Source organism: Cinclus cinclus, chromosome 4, assembly GCF_963662255.1.
Source record: "Cinclus cinclus chromosome 4, bCinCin1.1, whole genome shotgun sequence".
Taxonomy (NCBI): Eukaryota; Metazoa; Chordata; class Aves; order Passeriformes; family Cinclidae; genus Cinclus; species Cinclus cinclus.
The window spans coordinates 16,315,560-16,334,341 of record NC_085049.1 but is presented as its reverse complement, the minus strand read 5'-3'; the positions used below and the strand labels follow the sequence as shown (position 1 = coordinate 16,334,341).

The 18,782-nt window shown below is 41.4% G+C and overlaps 1 protein-coding gene across 3 annotated transcripts in view; it reads left to right on the top strand.

Annotated features, from left to right (window-relative positions):
* Nucleotides 1-18,782, top strand: part of CELF2 (CUGBP Elav-like family member 2) — a 236,303-nt gene that overhangs the window by 210,916 nt on the left and 6,605 nt on the right. The window contains exons 10-11 of one of the 3 annotated variants that reach the window (XM_062491711.1): nucleotides 10,492-10,611; nucleotides 17,307-17,486. In XM_062491711.1, the coding sequence (XP_062347695.1) occupies nucleotides 10,492-10,611; nucleotides 17,307-17,486 (300 nt within the window). Of the gene's footprint in view, nucleotides 1-10,491; nucleotides 10,624-17,288; nucleotides 17,487-18,782 lie in introns of all 3 variants that reach the window. The other 2 variants (XM_062491709.1, XM_062491710.1) reach the window with 2 other exon arrangements.

The window sequence follows — 18,782 nt, the reverse complement described above, 5'->3', positions numbered from 1 at the left end:
TGTACTAGAATTTGAATTGGCATATATGCATGTGCTAAGCACTTGTAGAACAAAAACATTGCTTGCCTTGAAGTATAGCCTTGGACTCTGCTGACACTCTTCTTTATTTTATTTTTATTTTTATTTATGGAGAGATGCTACTGCATGTTGTTTGTCATTGCTTAGTGCTGAAAGTGTGTCAAAGATGTTGCAGGCACACCAGGGGCCGTGTGAAGAAACCTGTACTCCAGGCAGGAGATCCTGGCCTTAGTAGAGCCTTCTTGATTTTTAGATCAGAAATTCTTTGGAAAGTGATTTATAAGTGGCTGTATTCTGAAGTGGCTCCACATGGAGGTCATTTCAGCATCGGGGCATGCATCTCTGAACAATAGCCTGCTCCAAATTGTGTGAGATAGCTGTAATAAAACATGAGAGCACAGCTGGAAGTTCCCTGTAGAAATGGCTTTGATGTGAACTCAGTGGTGCTTCAACGGGCACAGCCACAGCCCTTGGCCCTACTGAGTAAAACAGAGTCATAAGTGCTCAGTAATTCTTCTTTGTTTTCCTCATATTGTGGTGATTCAATTTGGTTTGATTTCAGTTAGAATTCCAGTTGCAAATATACAATGGCCAGCTATGAAGCTGAACTCAAGCCAGTCCACTTTGCATTATTATTCTGTTCCCAAGCCACTCTAAAGTACTTCCCACCCAAAACCAAAGGCAGTTTATCATTGTGGTGTGCTGGGGAGAATGGACAGCATGTTGCAGGAACAGTATTGAGATACAACTTGTAGTTTACTCTAGAGGTAGATGATCTTCACTGAGAAATGCAATTCAACAAGACAGAAGCATCAGCGTGGAATTGGCCCAGAACATTAACTTGCTTTTTACTCTCTCACTCTCTCTCTTCACCATTAAAATCTCATAGGAAATTGTGCACTTAAACATCAAGATTCACAAACCCAGCCTAAATTCACAAAGGCATGACCCATCAATGCCCTTGTTTGTTAATATACCTTCTGCTAGATAAGTAGGTTTAGAGGAAAATTATGGAACAGAGGACTAGAAAACTACAAAAATAACCAACTATTAAGTTTCTCTGCCATACCTGTAGTACCTTTGCATACTCTGTTTCCTCCTCCTTCTTTGCACTGCTGTGGAAGGTCCATGGTGTAGACACTGTAATTTCATGACAATCATAAATGTCAAGTTAGGTGTTGACATAAACAAGTGATTAAAATGATTTTCACTTCTCCCAAGCTTTCATAGTTCTCAAAAACCCATGCAGTGCTGAATAATATGGATTTATGAACCTAAAGTTATTCTCCCATTGTTGAAGACCTTGACTTCTGAATTTGCAAAAAAATTGAATGTATTGGTTCACCTCTTTATGTTTTCTGGGTTTTGTTTTTTTTTCTTGTATAAGTCAGTGTTCAAAAAGGACTTAATAAAATATAAACCTGTATTCAGAAAGTCAGAGCCAGAAGGATCACCATGAGGAAAGGCTCCTTCCTCTCTCTCCCTCTCTGTCATGCTTTCACTCATTTGCACAAGCATGCACACAAAATCAAAACAGAGACCATGGTGTTCTCCCTTCCTCCTTTGCTCACTGCTGCTTCTCTTTCCATGTTCCTTGAAAAGAAATGGACAATCTTTCATGGACACAGTTCACCTGTGAGTAATGAAGAAGCAGAGGGGCACTGACTTATTGGAGAATGGCTGTGATATTGGTGTACGTCTTTCTATATTGTCATTCTTGTTTCCCCTGACTCTTTCTTGCTCTCTTGCTTTTCTGGTGCTCTTTCCCTGGAGTGCATCTGTCACTTTAATTTTATCCTATCCAAGCACAAAGCAGAGCAGTTAAACTTCCTAGAATCTTCCTTTTTGACATGTCAGACAGTACTTCCGAAGTATCAGAAAATGTGCAAGTTTTTACTTCTTTCTCCATACCAATGGTGATGTGTTTGTCAGAGGACATTATGGAAAATACACCTCTCCAGACCAGGAAAATCCACCTCACCTTTGCCAAAATCTGCCCTGAGTAATAGAACCAGGGCTGCTGGTACTGTTAGCAACAGGACGCCACCAGTTTGTGCAAGGGTGGATACTCAGATGGGCTGGAGATCACCGTAAAGGGCAGACAATTTAATGCCAATCACACATGCTAGTTAAATTAGAATACTGATGAGCCCTAGTGAAAGGCCAACTGCATCTTCTTTTAGCAAAAATATTAAAATGCCCCAGTTTCTCCCCCTCCAGTTTCTCCACAAGAATAAATTAAAACTTGGAGGTGTGGTTATTATCACAGAATAATTAGACCCCATGGGATTAGAGACACTCAACGTTTTCTAATGCCCCTGGGTTGTGATTATCTAATAATGATGATGCCTCTGTCATTGCTTAATTATTCTTCCCCTTTAAAATGTTCCTTCTGCAGTCAGAGCCTGTAGAATGTGCTCATTTCAGCCAGAAACACCACAGCAAATTCCTGAGAGCAATGTCACATGGGCACCATGATTGACTTGCCCACTTCTCCCCCACACCATGTTTATAAACTTCATTTCATAAGCTCCAGCATTACTATATTTGAATCATTCCCCTTTTCCATAAGACATTTCATTTGTGTATTTAGGAGAAAACTCAGCGGCCTCCATCTCTTCAAAACAACCAGTTGGTGTTAGTGCTACACAAAGGTAACACACCTTAATTGATTGACCTTTAATATATAAGATCAGATCTGTGCAGAATTCCTCCTAACTCCAGGTTGGTGGTCCAGACTCCCATCTGCATAAGAGCCATCTGCATACAGCTGGATGCCATTCTCTGTTTAAGAGAGTACCACCACAAAACTAAGATCATATAAACCAAAGTCAGAAACTTTGCACAAACTTTGTCCAACACAACAAAATTTTGTCCAATATCTTTAGTCTTTCAGTCAGGCCAGCAGGTGTTCCTCATATTTAGAGACAGTTTTCAAGACACAGTTCCAAACATCACTGGTTATTGCAACTAAAGATTATAAAGGAAACAGGGAACACAACCTTAATCTGATTATCCTTAAATCCAGTGTTGTCTCTTAGCTTTATTATCCCTCTTGGACTAAGCAAGGGACAAAGGCATATTTTGTTTACCCAAGAGATTTTGTGTACTAAACAAAGATTTTAAATTCAGCTGGCTAAAATTAGAGATTTCTGCTTTTGGGTTTAATATTTATTTTTATTTTGTCCTCTTATAAACTCTTACAATTTTTTTCCTGTCATTGACTGAGAAGCTGTTAGAAATATTATCATTTTATTTTTTTATTGCTTTTACTCTTTTTGTATGATTTCTTTATATCCTTTCTTTGCATTCTTCTACTATGATTTTATTTTCTGTTGCACATTGATGAATCTGAGAGGAATATAAAACCTCAAGGAAAGATCCAATGTCAGAACTTATTTTGTTAGATGTAGGTTGGGCCCTAGAAACCTCACCCACACAGTGTAGTTGTGGCAGCCTAGAATCAAAACCACAGATGAGAGTTAAGTGTCATAATTAATGTCAACCTCTGTTTCTGTAAAAAGACCCAAGAACAGAAACTGGTTCCACTGTTTAGTTTTCACCACATCTTCATTCTTCAGTCTTCTTTCATTCTGCTTTTGTGTGAGCTGACTTTCTCTACTTTTCTCCTATGCTGCTCTAATTCCCATAGAATAATAGAGGTTGGTAAGTCAGTCAGGACATCTGTGGCCCAACTCCCTGCTCATGTGAGACCAGGTTGCTTAGGGCTGGATCCAAACAAGTCTTAAAAACCTCCAAAGACACAGTTGGAGATATCTGGATGATCTGTTCCAGTGCTTGACAATTCTCACAGTACAAATGTTTTTAATGATATCTGAATGGAACCTCCCTTGTTTCAATGTACTTCTCATCTTCCCTCCATGTACTATTGCTCTGTCTAGTGGATGACCTCCTTTTAAGCATTGGAAGGCTGCTTTAGGTTCACCCGGAGCTGTGTCTTCTCCAGTCTGAACAAGCCCAGCTCATTACAGGATGAGTGCTGGAGCCCCTGTGCAACTTGCTGGCCTTCCACTGAACTCCCTCCATCTGATCAATGCTCTCCTTGCAACGAGGAGCCCAAATCTGCATGTAGTATTTAGGTGTGATCCAACAAGCACTGACTGAAGAGGAAACCTGCATCTCCTGGCTCCTCTTCCACAGTCCAGGATACTGTCTGGTTTCTTTGCTGCCAGTGCATGCTGCTGGTCGCCTCCCACCAAGACCCCCCACAAGTCCTTTTCAGCAAAGCTTCTCCCCAGCCCATCCATTCCCTGCTATGTTATTGAAAGGGATTATTCCTTCCCAGGTGCAGGACTTTGCACCTATCCTTGTTAAATTTCGTAAGGTTCATGTTGGCCAGTTTTGCCCATCTGAATCCCTCCGAATGGCAGCCGTTTAGTCAGCACCAGTGTCAGATCCATTTTATCTGGCCCTTGGAGTCAGTGAGCTTAGGAAGGCAGCAGAAAATCAGAAATAAACCCAAATTCAGTACAAGAAAGATGATTGTGGACTCAGACAACTGCCAGTACAGATCTGCCAGGAGAGTCTCCCAAAAGAGAAGGTTTTCTCTGCAACATCTCATGCTTAGAGATGCTGAACCTAAAATTTGTGGGCAATATTGATCCTGGTGCACTACTACATCATTGTAACTGGAGCAAAAGAAGAACTTTGAACACTGAGTTATTTAAACTCTCCATTAAGTAAAACAATAAGAACAATGTTGTGGTTCACGGGTGAGTGGTGACAAGCAAGTGGCTGATACCAGACTAAACACTGAGCTTCCTGTTGTGCCATGCATTTGTAGGGACTGGCAGTTGTGGAGTGTAACCAAGGACTGCCTAAAGGAAAGCTGTCAGCAGGGCTAACTAACACAGTTACCATTGTGGATCTCTGTGTGGAAAGTCCCAGCATAGTTAAGCCAGTCTTGGAGCCGCCCTGAAGCCCTGCAGCACCAGAAATCTGGTCTGCTCCTGAAACATTACAGCTGCTCTCACATGGATGGGGTTGGCAGGGTGTAGAGCAACTCTTCATGCCCACAAAGAGCTGAAGCTGCCCTTGCTTTTCTTTGCCCATTCTCTCCACTAGGCCTGCCTTAAAACCAAAATAATGTTTCCAATAAGAAACTTCACTTAAAATGTTTATAATGCCTCATGTTCTTAGCATTGTAGTCCAAGACTTGCAGTTTGTATATTATTTCCAGACAGGATGCCCATGTTGGAAGAGGAGGAAAGGAACAGAACAAGGTGGAGAGGTATAGAGAAGTGCACAGTTTACACAACCCATAAATAGTGCCAAGTTAGCACGTAAAGCAGGGAGTTTCCAAGAGATCCAGGGGGTTTTGTGCTACTTTGCTGAGAAGTCATTGGAATTTTTTTTTACTTTGACATTTACCAAAAAAATTAAGGAAAGAATAAGCCTGACTACACACTGCAAACCATTTCTCTGCTAAAACATAGTGGCACATGTGTGATTGGAATAGGTCCTTTCCTTCAGTGCAACAGTCAGAGAGTGGGTTATTTAGTTCTTTGTCTTCAGCAGCTTTCCTGGACCCTGACCTCCACTGTGGGAAAAGGATTCCTGAAGATGAACTGAGAGATGGAGCACCTCTCCTATGAGGAAAGGCTAAGGGAGTTGGGGTTGTTCAGCCTGGAGAAAACTCCAGGGAGACTTTATTACAGCCTCTCAGTACTTAAAGTGGGCCTGCAAGAAAGATCAGGACAAACCTTTTAGCAGGGTCTGTAGAAATAGGACATGGGGCAATGCTTCTAAACTAGAAAACAGTAGATTTTGACTAGTTACAGGGAAAAAATTTTTTTAAATGTGGATGGTGAGACACTGGCACAGGTTGCCCAGAGAGGTGGTGGATGCCCCATCCCTGGAAACAGTCACAGTCAGGTTGGATGGGGCTTTGAACAACATGTTCTAGTTGAAGATCACTCATTGCTCATCTTTAAAGATGCCTTCCAACTTAAGCCATTCTCTGATTCTATGATTCACTTTATAAATTGGCCTGAGACATGAGAGGGGTAGTATTTGCCCAAGGCTGTAGTACAGACAAGCACAGGTCTGTGGTTTCAGTATAGCAAGAAGTTCTGCCAAGGGCACTCCTTGGTCTGAGGTGTGGGAAGTAAATAGGCATGACAAAAATGTGCCTGTGCCTCCAAGATACACCTTTTTAAGAAACAGGCATCAACTGTGAGGAAGCAGAAAGTCTTGCAATAAAAAATCATAGCAATTGCTTTATCCAGTGCAGCACAAGAAGTTTGAGGGAAAACTGGGAAAGGCACCAGTAGTAGCTGGTATTTGAGCTCATCCGTGTGCCCTTTAGGGCAACCCAGCCCAACCTGAAATAGAAATATAAAGGTAGGGTGTCTGAATTGGAGGTCTTTAAATCTCAGAAGCAGTCTAGTTTTGACTAGACTAGCTTATACTATCAACAAGGCTGCCAAAGGTGGAGAAATTAATTCCGTCTACAGTGTGTATAGCAAAGCCAAAGAAATATTTACACATCATTGCCTTTCCTAGATGCTGTTATCCTGAATCTAGTTTTCCAGCTGAGGCAAATCCAGATGATGTAAATCATTATGACTCTATTGACATAAGCTAGCCAAAAGAATGGCCAAAATTTTCTATGCTAATTCCTGTTGGTTTCCTAGATTGGCATAGTTTTTAGTTATTTAAATTAAAATTTAAAAGAGAAATGGCTCATTGCTAGTTCATATTTCAGTTTAAAAAAAAAAAAAAAAAGCACTCTGACCTAAAAGGTGCTACAACCATTTCTAGGCAGAAGTGAGTGTTTTGAGAACATTTGAAAATGCCAGCTGGTTCTAGGCTTAACGATCTCTATGTGTGCAGCATTACTATTTAAATACAGATATCTGTATTGTCTAGAGCAACCACTCCAAATAAAAACGTGTTCTCTGTATCAAAGAGAACTCTGACAAAGAATATATATTAACCAAAGTCCAAGTGTCTTGGCTTGAAGCTTGAAGCTGATAACGAAAATTTCATCAGTTAAATGGAGGAAGCGCAGTAAGAGAAGGGGCAGGCATTGAGCTCTTCTCTGTGGTAACCAGTAACAGGACCCAAGGGAACGGCCTGAAGTTGTGTCAGGGCAGGTTTACGTTGAATAATAAAAAAAGGTTCTTCACTCAGAGGGTGGCTGGGCACTGGAACAGGCTCCCCAGGGCAGTGGTCACTGCAGCAAGCCTGGCAGAGTTCAAATGTTTGGACAATGCTCTCAGGTACATGATGTGACTCTTGAGGTGCCCTGTGCAGGCACAGGAGCTGGACTTGATAATCCTTGTGGGTCCCTTCCAACTCAGCATATTCTGTGATTCTGTGAATGCTCTGGTGTGGAGGCTGGAGGGAGTTGTGAAAATTATTGGGGTTTTTTTTCATTTATCTGGTGTCAGAGGAACGTGGTAAAACCCAATTTATAAATTATGTAGGTAGCCAATCTATTTTTGTCTTCTGGACAACTAAAAGACATAAATATAGACAGTATTCCGACAGTAAATTATTCTTCTTTTGCCATTACTCTGAGCATTTGTTGAACCCAAGAGTTTTGCTGACACAAGAGAATTATAGAGGCTCCCCCGAAGTAGTGCAGTCATTTGCTGTTACCACAAGCCATGTTATTTTTCTTCTTTCTCTTCAGTTTAATATATGTTACAGTTTTTTTGTTGAAAGGAAATAGAAAATGGCAAAGGACAGGAGAAGCACTGTCCTTGTCTCCAGGTGGATTTCATCTGGGAGCACAAGAAGTAAAAACTTTCAGCTGGTCTAAGCCTTCACACTTGTCTTGTAGGAAATTTTAACTTTTGTTTCATCTTCCTTTAGATTTCTTGGGGAGAAGGCCTGCCATTGCTTCATCTGTTGATTTTATACAGCATTTTGTTAGAAATTTTCACCTCTGTTAATATTTTGGACCTTTTATAGCCCCTTTATGGTAATATTTTAGCTCATCACTGTCTCCATCTTTATTTCATACATGCAGGTCTCAATCGATCAGTGTGAGGTCTCTCATGCAGAGGTTGCATGATCTCTCCAAGCACCCTAAAATATGGACTTCCTTTCATTTCTGTTCACCTCCTGTTCGAAAAGATGGTGGAAACCACACAATGTGTTCAGTTTCTTTCTTCTCTAAGAAATATTAAGCCGAAGAGGAAGGAACATTATCCCACTGTATCTGTGACACAGATCACTGCTAAGCAGAAGAAATACCACAAAAACAAAACACTCATTCCTGAGGTGCTTTAGGGCTTCAACCACTATTGTACAGTATGTGCCAAGTCTTTATTCAGGCAAACTAGATAATCTGCATTGCACCTTCAAGTGGGAGAAGCACTGAGGCACCTGCTCTTTGTCTGCTTGATGGAAGAGAGAAACTTGATACCAAAAAAAGAAGAAAAAAGATGTTGGCCTCAGGTACTGGCCATCCCTGGAACATGTGTTTGAGCAGCCAGTAATAAGAGCCTCCATAATTCACTGTGGGCTGCACAAGAGGGAAGGTTTTAAGCAGATTTTTTTTTGCATTCTCCAACAGATGTGTTGACAATCCATAAGCATATGGCTCTTGTTCACAGGAGTTATTTGCCCCCAGCTTTAATGTAATTTACAGGCAGTTTCCTAGTCCCCATTTCTCTCATTTCTTAACAATATGTGTTTCCTCAAGAGAAAATGGTAATAATCCTCTAAAAAAGAAAAGAGATGGAATTTAGTCCAGTCAAAACTAATAAGATTCTTCAGATTTGAATTTTATATATTTCATTTAAATCATTTGCTAATGAACACTGACAGAAACAGACCAGTGTTGGTCACAGGGAATTCACTTTGGTTTTTTCCTCTCTTTCTGTTGGTGCCCAAATTATCTGGAAATAAAAGGGGAGTTTTTTTACTTGTTTATTTTTAATTACTTTTTAAATCAAAGACATTATTGGATTCTTATTGCTTTGTGGGGACAGATTGAATAATCAAAGCTGCTTCAGTTTTCAACATATAAAATTATTGGAGTTAACATCGCAGATGCCAAGAGACAAGGACTGCATAACAGAGTCTGGAGGTGTCTCTTGCCCCACAGCAAGAATACTTGTTGTACTTTCAGGCCCCAAGAGTGTGAAAACTTGTCTTCAGCGGGTCTTAATGTTGCAGAGGCAGCTTATTTGTAGGTTAGAGCTTCAAGGTTTACCCACAGAGCGAAAAAGTTGCTTCCTACTTTCCTTACTGGATCCTGTCAGCTCTAGAGACTCCATTTTCTTGAGGGTTCACTGAGTAATCTGATGTGTTTGACAGCCCAAAAAAGCATCAAATAAAAGTGGTCTTAACTGTTTCATAGTTTGATAGTGAATAGGAGCAAAAAAAAAAAAGCCTGGTTAGACATGATGTGCCTCCAGTACATCAAAAAACCTCTGATTTTAAGTATTCACTTTTTCTAAGATAATGCAACTTTGTAACAGGAAAAAAAAATGAAGTCTTTACAACTGATACACAAAAGTAGGGCTCAGGAGATGAGCTAAAAACTTAATTGCTTCTTCAGCTTTTATGAATGTGATTAATTTGCTATACCTTTACCTACCTGAGTTAAGTATTTAATCTACACTGGTTATTCAAGGCCCTTCTGTAAGACAGACAGGTATTTCACCCAACCTATCCCAAATGATGACTCTTCATGAGTTCTTTATGACAAGAGAGTGAGTCTCTCCCTAAACACATAATTTAGATGGGTTCATCTCAGCCACCTTCATCATCCTGTTGAGATTGTAGCATCAGGGACATTTTATCCACCTTTTCCACTCTGGCAGAGCTTTCGAGATTTTAGAGATGCATGACTGTCTCTCTACAAAAGCCAGGATAATAGCCTGCAATAAAGTGAATGGTAGTTACATTTTGTATTTGCCTGGTCATTCTTCTTCAGTTCATATTCTAATCCTGGTCATATTCAAATCTTCAGGTCTTTAAATGAAATTCATACAGTGTCCTAGAACATAGTGTCTTCACTTAGAATAATTAAACTTAGAACATTTGAACACCAGAAAACACTTAGAATACCAGAACAGTAACCTGTTGTATGACAAAATTACTGAGTAATTCTTGTTTGCTTAATGATGGACTTTGAGGTGGGCAAAATCCCAAAAGCCTAGTTAGCTGATCAGCCTGGGTTGCTGGGTTGATTGACAAACTTTTGAGAAAGTCTGATCCCATACATACTGGTTTGGTATTATATTTGCAAATAATAGCACAGTACTGAATTTTGTGATCTAATATTTGCAGTTCTAGACTTGTCAACACTTCCCTTGAACAATCATACTGCTAATGTCTCGAACAAGACTGGACTTGTTGGTCTCATTTTCTTTTTTCCTTCTTGCAAATAACCCTGTTGTGCTCCTGTGTGTGTGATTGTAAGCTGTTCTGTGATCAAATAAAATAAACAAACTTAATTGCCTTAATTTTGCTTTGCTTTTTTCCTTTCAGTGGCTGCATCAACTGCTAATTCCACAGCTGGTGCGGCCATGAATTCTTTGACTTCTCTGGGTACTCTCCAAGGACTGGCTGGAGCCACTGTTGGACTGAACAATATTAATGCACTAGCAGGTACCGTAAACAGTGAGTATTTATTGCTGTGGTGGACAGCCTTCCCCAGTAATCATGCCACAAAAACTATCAATTGTACAGTGATAATATGAGTTTTAAATTCTACACCAAATAAGGGGGTCAAGTTGATTCAGTTCCATACTACTACTACTACTGCTACATATGTAGTTCTCTGGAGTCTTTTAATTTCACACAGTTTGTTCTGCAAAGTGAATTTCCTTGTGTCCCTGCATAAAGACTCCTCTTCTTGCAGTACATACGGAAGGTAAAAGAATTGTCACCAGGGATTTGGGTTATCTAGGTAATAGGAGAGGCTCCTTTTTCATAGAGGGAGTCTGGCAACAGGTGTATCACCCCAATGTACAAAACCTCACTCAGAAATGTAGTGCTAAGAAAGATATTTGGCACAGAAGCAATCCTTTAAAAAATCTGTAAGAATTATCTAATTGACTTGAGAGCAACATGCTTTAAAAATGAAGGCTAGTCTTTGGCTTTTAATTGGCAAGTATAGGAGAACATGCAGTCAGTCACCTGTAATGCCAGAGCACACACACCTATCCTATGACATCTTAACAAACCCTGGCATCTCCAGCTTAGTAGATGCCAGTAGCTGTTAGATCATTCTTCTTTGTTCTTAGCCGTGGTTAAGATTTTCTTGAAGAAGAAGGATTTTTTTTAATTATTGTTTCTGTTATGATGACTTCACCTTTGCCTGTAACAGAAGAGATTTGCCCAGCTGCATTTTTCCCCCTCCCTCTTTTTTTTTCTTTAGCTGCTGTTGCTCCTTGCATTTCCTTTTGCAATGCAAGGAATCTATTTGGTCATTGCCAGGCTATGACCCATCATAATGTACCCTCAGGAATGGATGTCCTCCTCAGTATCTCTTGCTCACTCTGATGCTCTGCATGATGTCCTTTCTGTCACTGTTACTTGGCTGCTCACCCAGTCTTTTTGTTTTGTGATCTCTGGTTGGCATTGTTGGGAGCTGGGAAGGAAGCTTATGGATGTCCATGTAGCAATGTTGAATGGTTGCATGGGGTCTTGTGTAAAACAGGACTTGCTTCTGGCAAGGACATGTGCTTTTGACAGAAAACAACCTCTTTGTAAATACAACTGAAGGACAACATAAGAAAAATGAGTATGTCCCAAAATGGCAGACATTAGTTTCCTTTCTTCTTATTCCATTAGTGTCAAAGCAAGCCACTGGAAATGGCATGCATAGAAAGCTAACTTACCACCTCTTCTCCCATGAGCTCTTGTAGTAAGAGATCTACCATGTCATGAGTAAGAAACCATTAAATGTCCTTTCTGGTTAACACTCTTTGTGCTTCACTTGGTGTATAAAAAATCATAATATCAAGACCAAAATATGACATTCTACTCCTTCCCCTCCACAAGTACTAAGAACCCAGGCACACTGGAGCATTCCAACATAATGTGCCAAAACCAAGCAGGAGTGAATCTTGTGAGCTCATTGTGTGGGAACCCTTCTTTTGCACTCCTTTTAGCACCCCTTGCTAGGCTGCAAGCCAAAGATTTTACATTTTCTCAGCAAGTATTTTGAGGTGATGTGTGTGCAAACTTATCTGCATGTGTCATTTGAAGTATTAATGATGTATCCACAACCTGGTACCAATTTTCAGGTTTTTTTAACTCACCATTGTTTCCATGGACTTGTACTGACAGTGACTGCAGTCCCAATTCTTCATGGATGTTTCTATGGATATGTGTATAGTGCTTTAAAAATGTATGTCAGTATGTCTGACTGTATATATATATATATATATATACAATTGAGAGAGAGCTAAAGATGGGGGAAACTGCTTCCCCATGACACAGCTGAGCCCAAATGGGCACTGTTTCCCTCAAAAAGGAATTTGATTATCACTTTCTGGTACTCATGATGTTGATGATAGTGAAGCATTGCTCAAATTAAAATAACTTCCCCTGTCTATTTTAATGAAAATTTGGGGCTTTTCCTGATGACCATGTTTGACTCAGTCATTCACACTCAAACCAACCTTGCCTTTGGGAGATTGCCTTTGGGAAACCTCATGTTCAGTAAGTCTGATGTTCCACACTGACATGGCTTTTACCATGGTCATAGCAGGTCAGTAAAAAGCATTCACTGGCCATGGACATTCCTGAAGTAACTATGCAGCAAATTGGGGATTGAGTGACGTGCTTCTAGTTGGGAAATTAGAAAATAAAAAGCACAGGTCAAGCAGAGCTTAACCCAAAAATTAATTGGAAGGTGGCACTGGGTTTGGGCATTGATTTATACAGAGGTCTGAAGAGATGCTCTTCTGCCTAAGCCATGTTCTGCCCTGCATGTGAGAGTCACATGGAGAGTATTTTCCATGCTGAGCTCACTAGGAGACTTTTATCTGTTTTTTTTTTTGGTCCTGTCTGGGTCTGTTAAAAGAAGCTGTGCTATGAAGGCTGGTAGTGCTGTTGTTGTAGAGTGAAGCATTTTAAAAAGATGTCTGGAGGCCTTAAATAAAGTGGTGTATGATAAGCTTAAGTGTCTCCAAGGTTTTGGCAGAAGTTGTACCTAAGGGTAGGGATTCAGTCTTCCCTTGGTCTTGAAGCACCTTAAACTTTAAATGGCAAACCATTAGACTGTTTTCTTTGAGGGTGTGAATTTAAGAATTCTAAGTAATACAAAGAATTATGAATTATGAGGAAAAATTACTAAAGAGGAAGGAAGCAATTATTTTCAATTAAGAAAGAAGACCATACTTTCAGGATACTGGACAGCTATGGCACAGTATTTGTGTGTGACCCCGGGGCAGTCACTTAGCCTTTTTGCCCCCTTATTTACATCTGTAAAACAGAGATAAAACTATTCATGAAAGATTTGAAGGTGCTTGAAAAGCACTTTGAGAGACCTTTGGACTTGCCAAGCTTTGTTGCTTTTGTATTATGTAGAGAAACTCAGAAAAGTAGAAAGGCTCCAAAAGGTTATTTCACAGAAGGGAGGAAGGGACCAGAGTTCAGTGTGTGACTGAGGTGCATTGGTAGAGATAATAAAGAGATGGCAGAGATGTGTAACAGCAGCTGGGCCTTGCAGATTTCATAAAAATGTAACAGAAAAACTGTTGGGTGCTTTCTGCAGCTCTGTTTTGCTCAGGAGGGAGGTGAATGCCACACGTGGGCTGTGGCAGCAGTAGCTGTGCCCTTCCCAGGAGCAGAGCCGTGGGCTGGTTTGTCTGGCTGATGGCTGATCTGCAACCACCGGGTGGGAAGGTGCTATTGATTCCAGGGGAAAGGAGGGGGAGGATGCTGCCCACTGCAACACAAAGCATGTTTATCTAACAGGCCAATGACTCGCGAAAGATAACATGGTATCCTAATGCTACCTCTGTTATCAAGTTATTTCAACACTAATAAAAAGAGAGATACAAGCTGCTTTATCAGGAGCCTTTAACCGGTCCTGTGTGTACACCCATGCAAGCAGTCACACAAACCTAAGTACAAAACATCAGAGCAGACTACAGTCAGCCTCAGGATCAAATTATTAGTATTAGTAATATATAATAAAATATATTATATACTGTCTATAGTTTATTATAAAATATTATTGGCACTGTTGTTATTACTATTATTGTTGTTATTGTAATATTTTTAATGCCACTCTTATCACTCCCCCTCCTGAACTGGACAGGGGAGAGAAAATATAACAAAAGGTTTGTGACTGAGGTAAGGACAGGGAGAGATCACTTACCAACTCCCATCACAGGCAGAACGCTCCTGACTTGGGCAAATTAGTTTCATTATTAACAATCAGATCAGAGCAGAATAATGAGAAATTAAACCAAATCTTAAAAACACCTTCTCCCCACTCCTGCCTTCCTCCCAGGCTTAACTTTGTTCCTGAATTCTCCACCTGCTGTCCCCAGTGGTGCAGGAGGACAGAGAATGGGGGTTGCAGTCAGTTCATCACCTGCATCTCCTTCCTCCTCAGGTTGGACTCCTCACACTGCTCCTCTGCTCCAGCATGGGGTCCCTCCCACAGGAGAGAGTTCTTCACTTACTCCTTCAGTGTGGGGCCCTTTCCACAGGCTGCAGCACTCCACAAATTGCTCCAGGGTGGCTTTGCTCCATGGTGTTTCCCTTCAGGAGCAGGCTGCTCCAGAGTGGGTTCCCCACAGGGTCACAAGTATTGACAGCAAACCTTCTCCAGTGCAATGCTCTCTCCGCAGGTGCTGCCAGCACTGCCTTCCCACAGGGTCACAGCCTTCTTTGGGCATCCACCTGCTCTGGTGTGGGCTCCTCCATTAGCTGCAGGTGGATCTCTGCTCCCCCATGGACCCTCATGTCCTGCAGGGCACAGCTGCCTCACCCTGGGCTGCACCAGGGGCTGCAGGGGAATCTCAGCTCTGCCCCTTGGAGCAGCTCCTGCCCCTCCTTCTCCACCGATCTTGGAGAGCTGTTTCTCTCACACTTTCTCACTCCTCTCTTCTCTAGCTGCAATTACCATTGCAACGGGTTTTTTCTCCTTCTTTACCGTGTTAACCTCAGAGGTGCTACCACTGTCACTGATGGGCTCAGCCTTGGCCAGTGGTGGGTCCACCTTGGAGCCATCTGGCATTGGCTCTGTAGGACATAGGGGAGGCTCCCAGCAGCTTCTCCTTTATGCCCCCCACTACCACCCAAACCTAATACAGTTTTATATCTGGAACCATTGTACAAGAAATACCTGGGTCTGTTGAGCTCTGACAGGGATTTTTGTTGAAAGCAGTGGCAGCCAGTACCTCCCATTAGGGTACAGTGATGCTCTGAAGTGGGGTGGAGGGGAAAGAGAAGTCTTCAAAGTGAGACATTTTATTAAGGAAAGGCTAAGAATATCACATCTCTGTCAAGTGTTTAGTCACACAAATTATAGTAAGATCAAAAGGTATAATTTATTCAGTACAATTCTCTTAATTGGCACAGACTCTGGTAGAGCCAAAAAGGTGTCACTTGAGCAATTGTCCTGATTATTGGAGACTCATAGGAATATGCTTTTCAAATCTACATAAGAGGCAGAAGGATACTGGGGTCAGTATCTTTATCGTCCTCTGTCAATGCTGGATAACTCCCTGCAGTATTCTTCCTGTATCTAAATTACGCATGTGATAAGGTTTCTGCCATATTCCTTGAAGATTGCTTCCCAGTCTAATCAATTTAATTATTAATTTGCTATAAAGTGTCCTCTTCCTAATTTCCCCACTTTTCACCAATTTACATATCAACTCTTATTATTGCTCTGAAATTAAGCCCTTTCCTTCTCTTTACTGTTCCTTGCTCTGGGGTCTTAATATGACACCACCAGTCGCATCTTCACCCACCATTTTACCAATCAAAACATTGCACAATGCTTAAGAAATGATGTCTGAGAAATGATTTCTGGTGATTCTGGGTGCCCCCTCCCCCCATTTTCCAGTGACTGATCTGTATCTCTAAGGGCCTGTTAAGCCCTTTAAATTGTTTGTGAACTGTTCACCTAGAAACTGGGGAGCTGGGATAGCTTGTTGTGCAGAGCACATGCCCTGACTCTCAGTCCTGATGGGCTCTCAGTGCTCAGGTTGACACAGATTGGGCATGTGGAAGATGTGCAGGGCTCTGAATCCTGCCATGCTTTCAACTTCCAACAGTAAATTCACTTTTTCTGGAATTCCAGAAAGTACTGTTAACTTCAACATAACTCATTTAGGAGCCATGCTGAGCAATGGAATCAAAGGAGCAAAGCTGGAGCTCAGGAGTTTGTCCACCATCAAATCAGAGTAGCACAACTCCTTATGCAGCCCACACTGTTTGCACGGATGAGGGATGTCATTTTCTGCACAGCTAGCAATCCCATCTGAAATTTCCTCTTTAGCAGCCATCCCAGTTAAATTACTCTGTTACTTATCAGGATGTAGAATTGCTGTAAATTTAAAAAAAAGTGACTCTGCTTCCCTTGCAAAGAAGAACATTGCTAGAAATAAATGCTTTTATTTCTTCATGAAGAATCCCTAGTCTGGATGAAGTATTTTTAGTATTTTATTTTTGGGTGTGCTGCTGTTCATCTCTAGCAGAGTGACTGGAGTATCTAGAGGAGGAGGGTGGAAGCAAAGAGCAGCGCAGTCCATCTTTCTAGCACAAGCCTAAGGGACAAGACCTGTAATTGTACAGAGGGTTATAATAGAATCATTTAGATTGAGAAAGATATGGTTTAAAATGCAGTTAATCCAGGGTTCTCTGCTTACTGTGTATACACAAAACACTTCTTATGGGGTGTTGTCATGGCCTGTTGTTGAAGACAACGGTCAGAGAGAGCAGGTTTCCTCACAGACTGCTTTTCCAGTGACCATCTCACAAGGACACAGGTCAAACAGGTCCCACACTGCCAGCCTCAGACACCCACAGCAGAAGCACAGGTGTCAAGGAGCATGAGCAGAGAGGCTCTCAGGAGCACAGAGCTGTGGTACTTGCCAGTAGCAGGCTGCATGCGAGTCCCTTTGACTGTGCAACCCTTGTGCTGAAGTGATCCTGATGCCAAAGTCGTGTTTCTTTGTCCGCAGTCCCATTTGGTGAAGTGCCGAGCTGCATGCACCGCTGTCGTTGTCAGTGTCGTATAATACCAACGACTTTCGGAAAGCACTAATGAACAAGTGCAATTTCTTTTCTCTATTGTTGGGTTTTTTGTAAAGTTGCTCAAATGCTCTCAGGTATGGCGGCCCTGAACGGAGGACTCGGCGCAACAGGCCTGACGAACGGCACGGCCGGCACGATGGACGCGCTCACCCAGGCCTACTCAGGAATCCAGCAGTACGCGGCCGCCGCGCTGCCCACCCTCTACAGCCAGAGCCTGCTGCAGCAGCAGAGCGCCGCGGGCAGCCAGAAGGAAGGTAAGTGCCCGTGCCAGCAGACCCAGCCCAACGCGTCTGCTTCCTCGTTTCCGAGGAAAACAGCGGTGCCACGCGTCTGTTCCCTCGTTTCCGAGGCTTCATGGATGGCCTTGGGTGGTCTAATCTGTGAATTCCTCTTCCTCCGGCTTTCTCCTGCTTAGCGCTGTCACCTTCTTTAACCTCTAATGTGTTTCACTTTTCAGCCATCTGTCCTTCACGTTATACTCGGCCACCCATCTCTTCCTTATATAAAAGCATTTACCAACTACCACATAAAAAGGCACCGCTAACAAAAATCATCCCTCTGTGGATGCAGTTTTGTCTTCTGGTTTCCATTTTCTGTCATAGTGGAGTTAATCTGATTAAGGTTTTGAGCTAATGACAAGATCCGTTTTCACTTTGAGTGGTTCTTTGCTTAATTGTGGGTCTTGTGAGGAAGCAGCTAAGTGAATGATTGCCCCCCTCTCCCCACACCAACAGCAAATAAACCTCAGGAAGTTATTACTAAGAATAAATGAATACTAATTACAAGGTGTTTAAGAAAATGAGGCCACCCTTTTCCCCTCTTCCGTTCCCCTTCATACTTCCCAGGCATTTTGAGGGGGGTTGTTTCTGTTTTCATTGCTTTCTCCTGTCCCAATTTCCAGCTAATTCTGCAAAGACAAGAAAATACTGCATGCTGTCTAATACTGTATATATGTTGTCACTACTGCTCTTGCCAAGGATAAGCTTTGAAAATAAACCTAGTATAATATCCTCAAGAGATTTTTTTTTATCATCTTTTGAAATATCTTTTACTGTTATGGTATGTGTTTCCTAGGAAGACAAATATGGCAGTCCCCCTGCTGGTTATTGTATGGGGACACTGGAGTTAAAATGCATATTTTCTCTGAAGTCTTTCCTTCATTTGCTGGTAAAAGCTTGAATTATTTAAAATGAAAGGGGATTTGTTAAATCTTTTTTTACATTTTTTACATTAAATCTTTTTTTACAATGTTGCCTGAATTTATCTTTCACCTCAGGCCCTTTGGTTAGTGACAATAGACTATTTGACACCAGAAAAAAAATGCTTTATTTGGTGTCATTGCAAGATGGAAAGTGAAAGACAGCTTGAATTTTTTCTAACTATTTTAATTTTTCTGTTCAGAAACATTGAAATCAACTTTAGGCTCATTATTTTTTTATCAATTGCCAGCATCCTTTTTAAAACACAGTATTTCTGCTAAATATCTTGTATCTGTTAGTAAGTGGTTATGTTCAAGTGAGTGAATTCCACTGTTGAATACTGACAAAAAT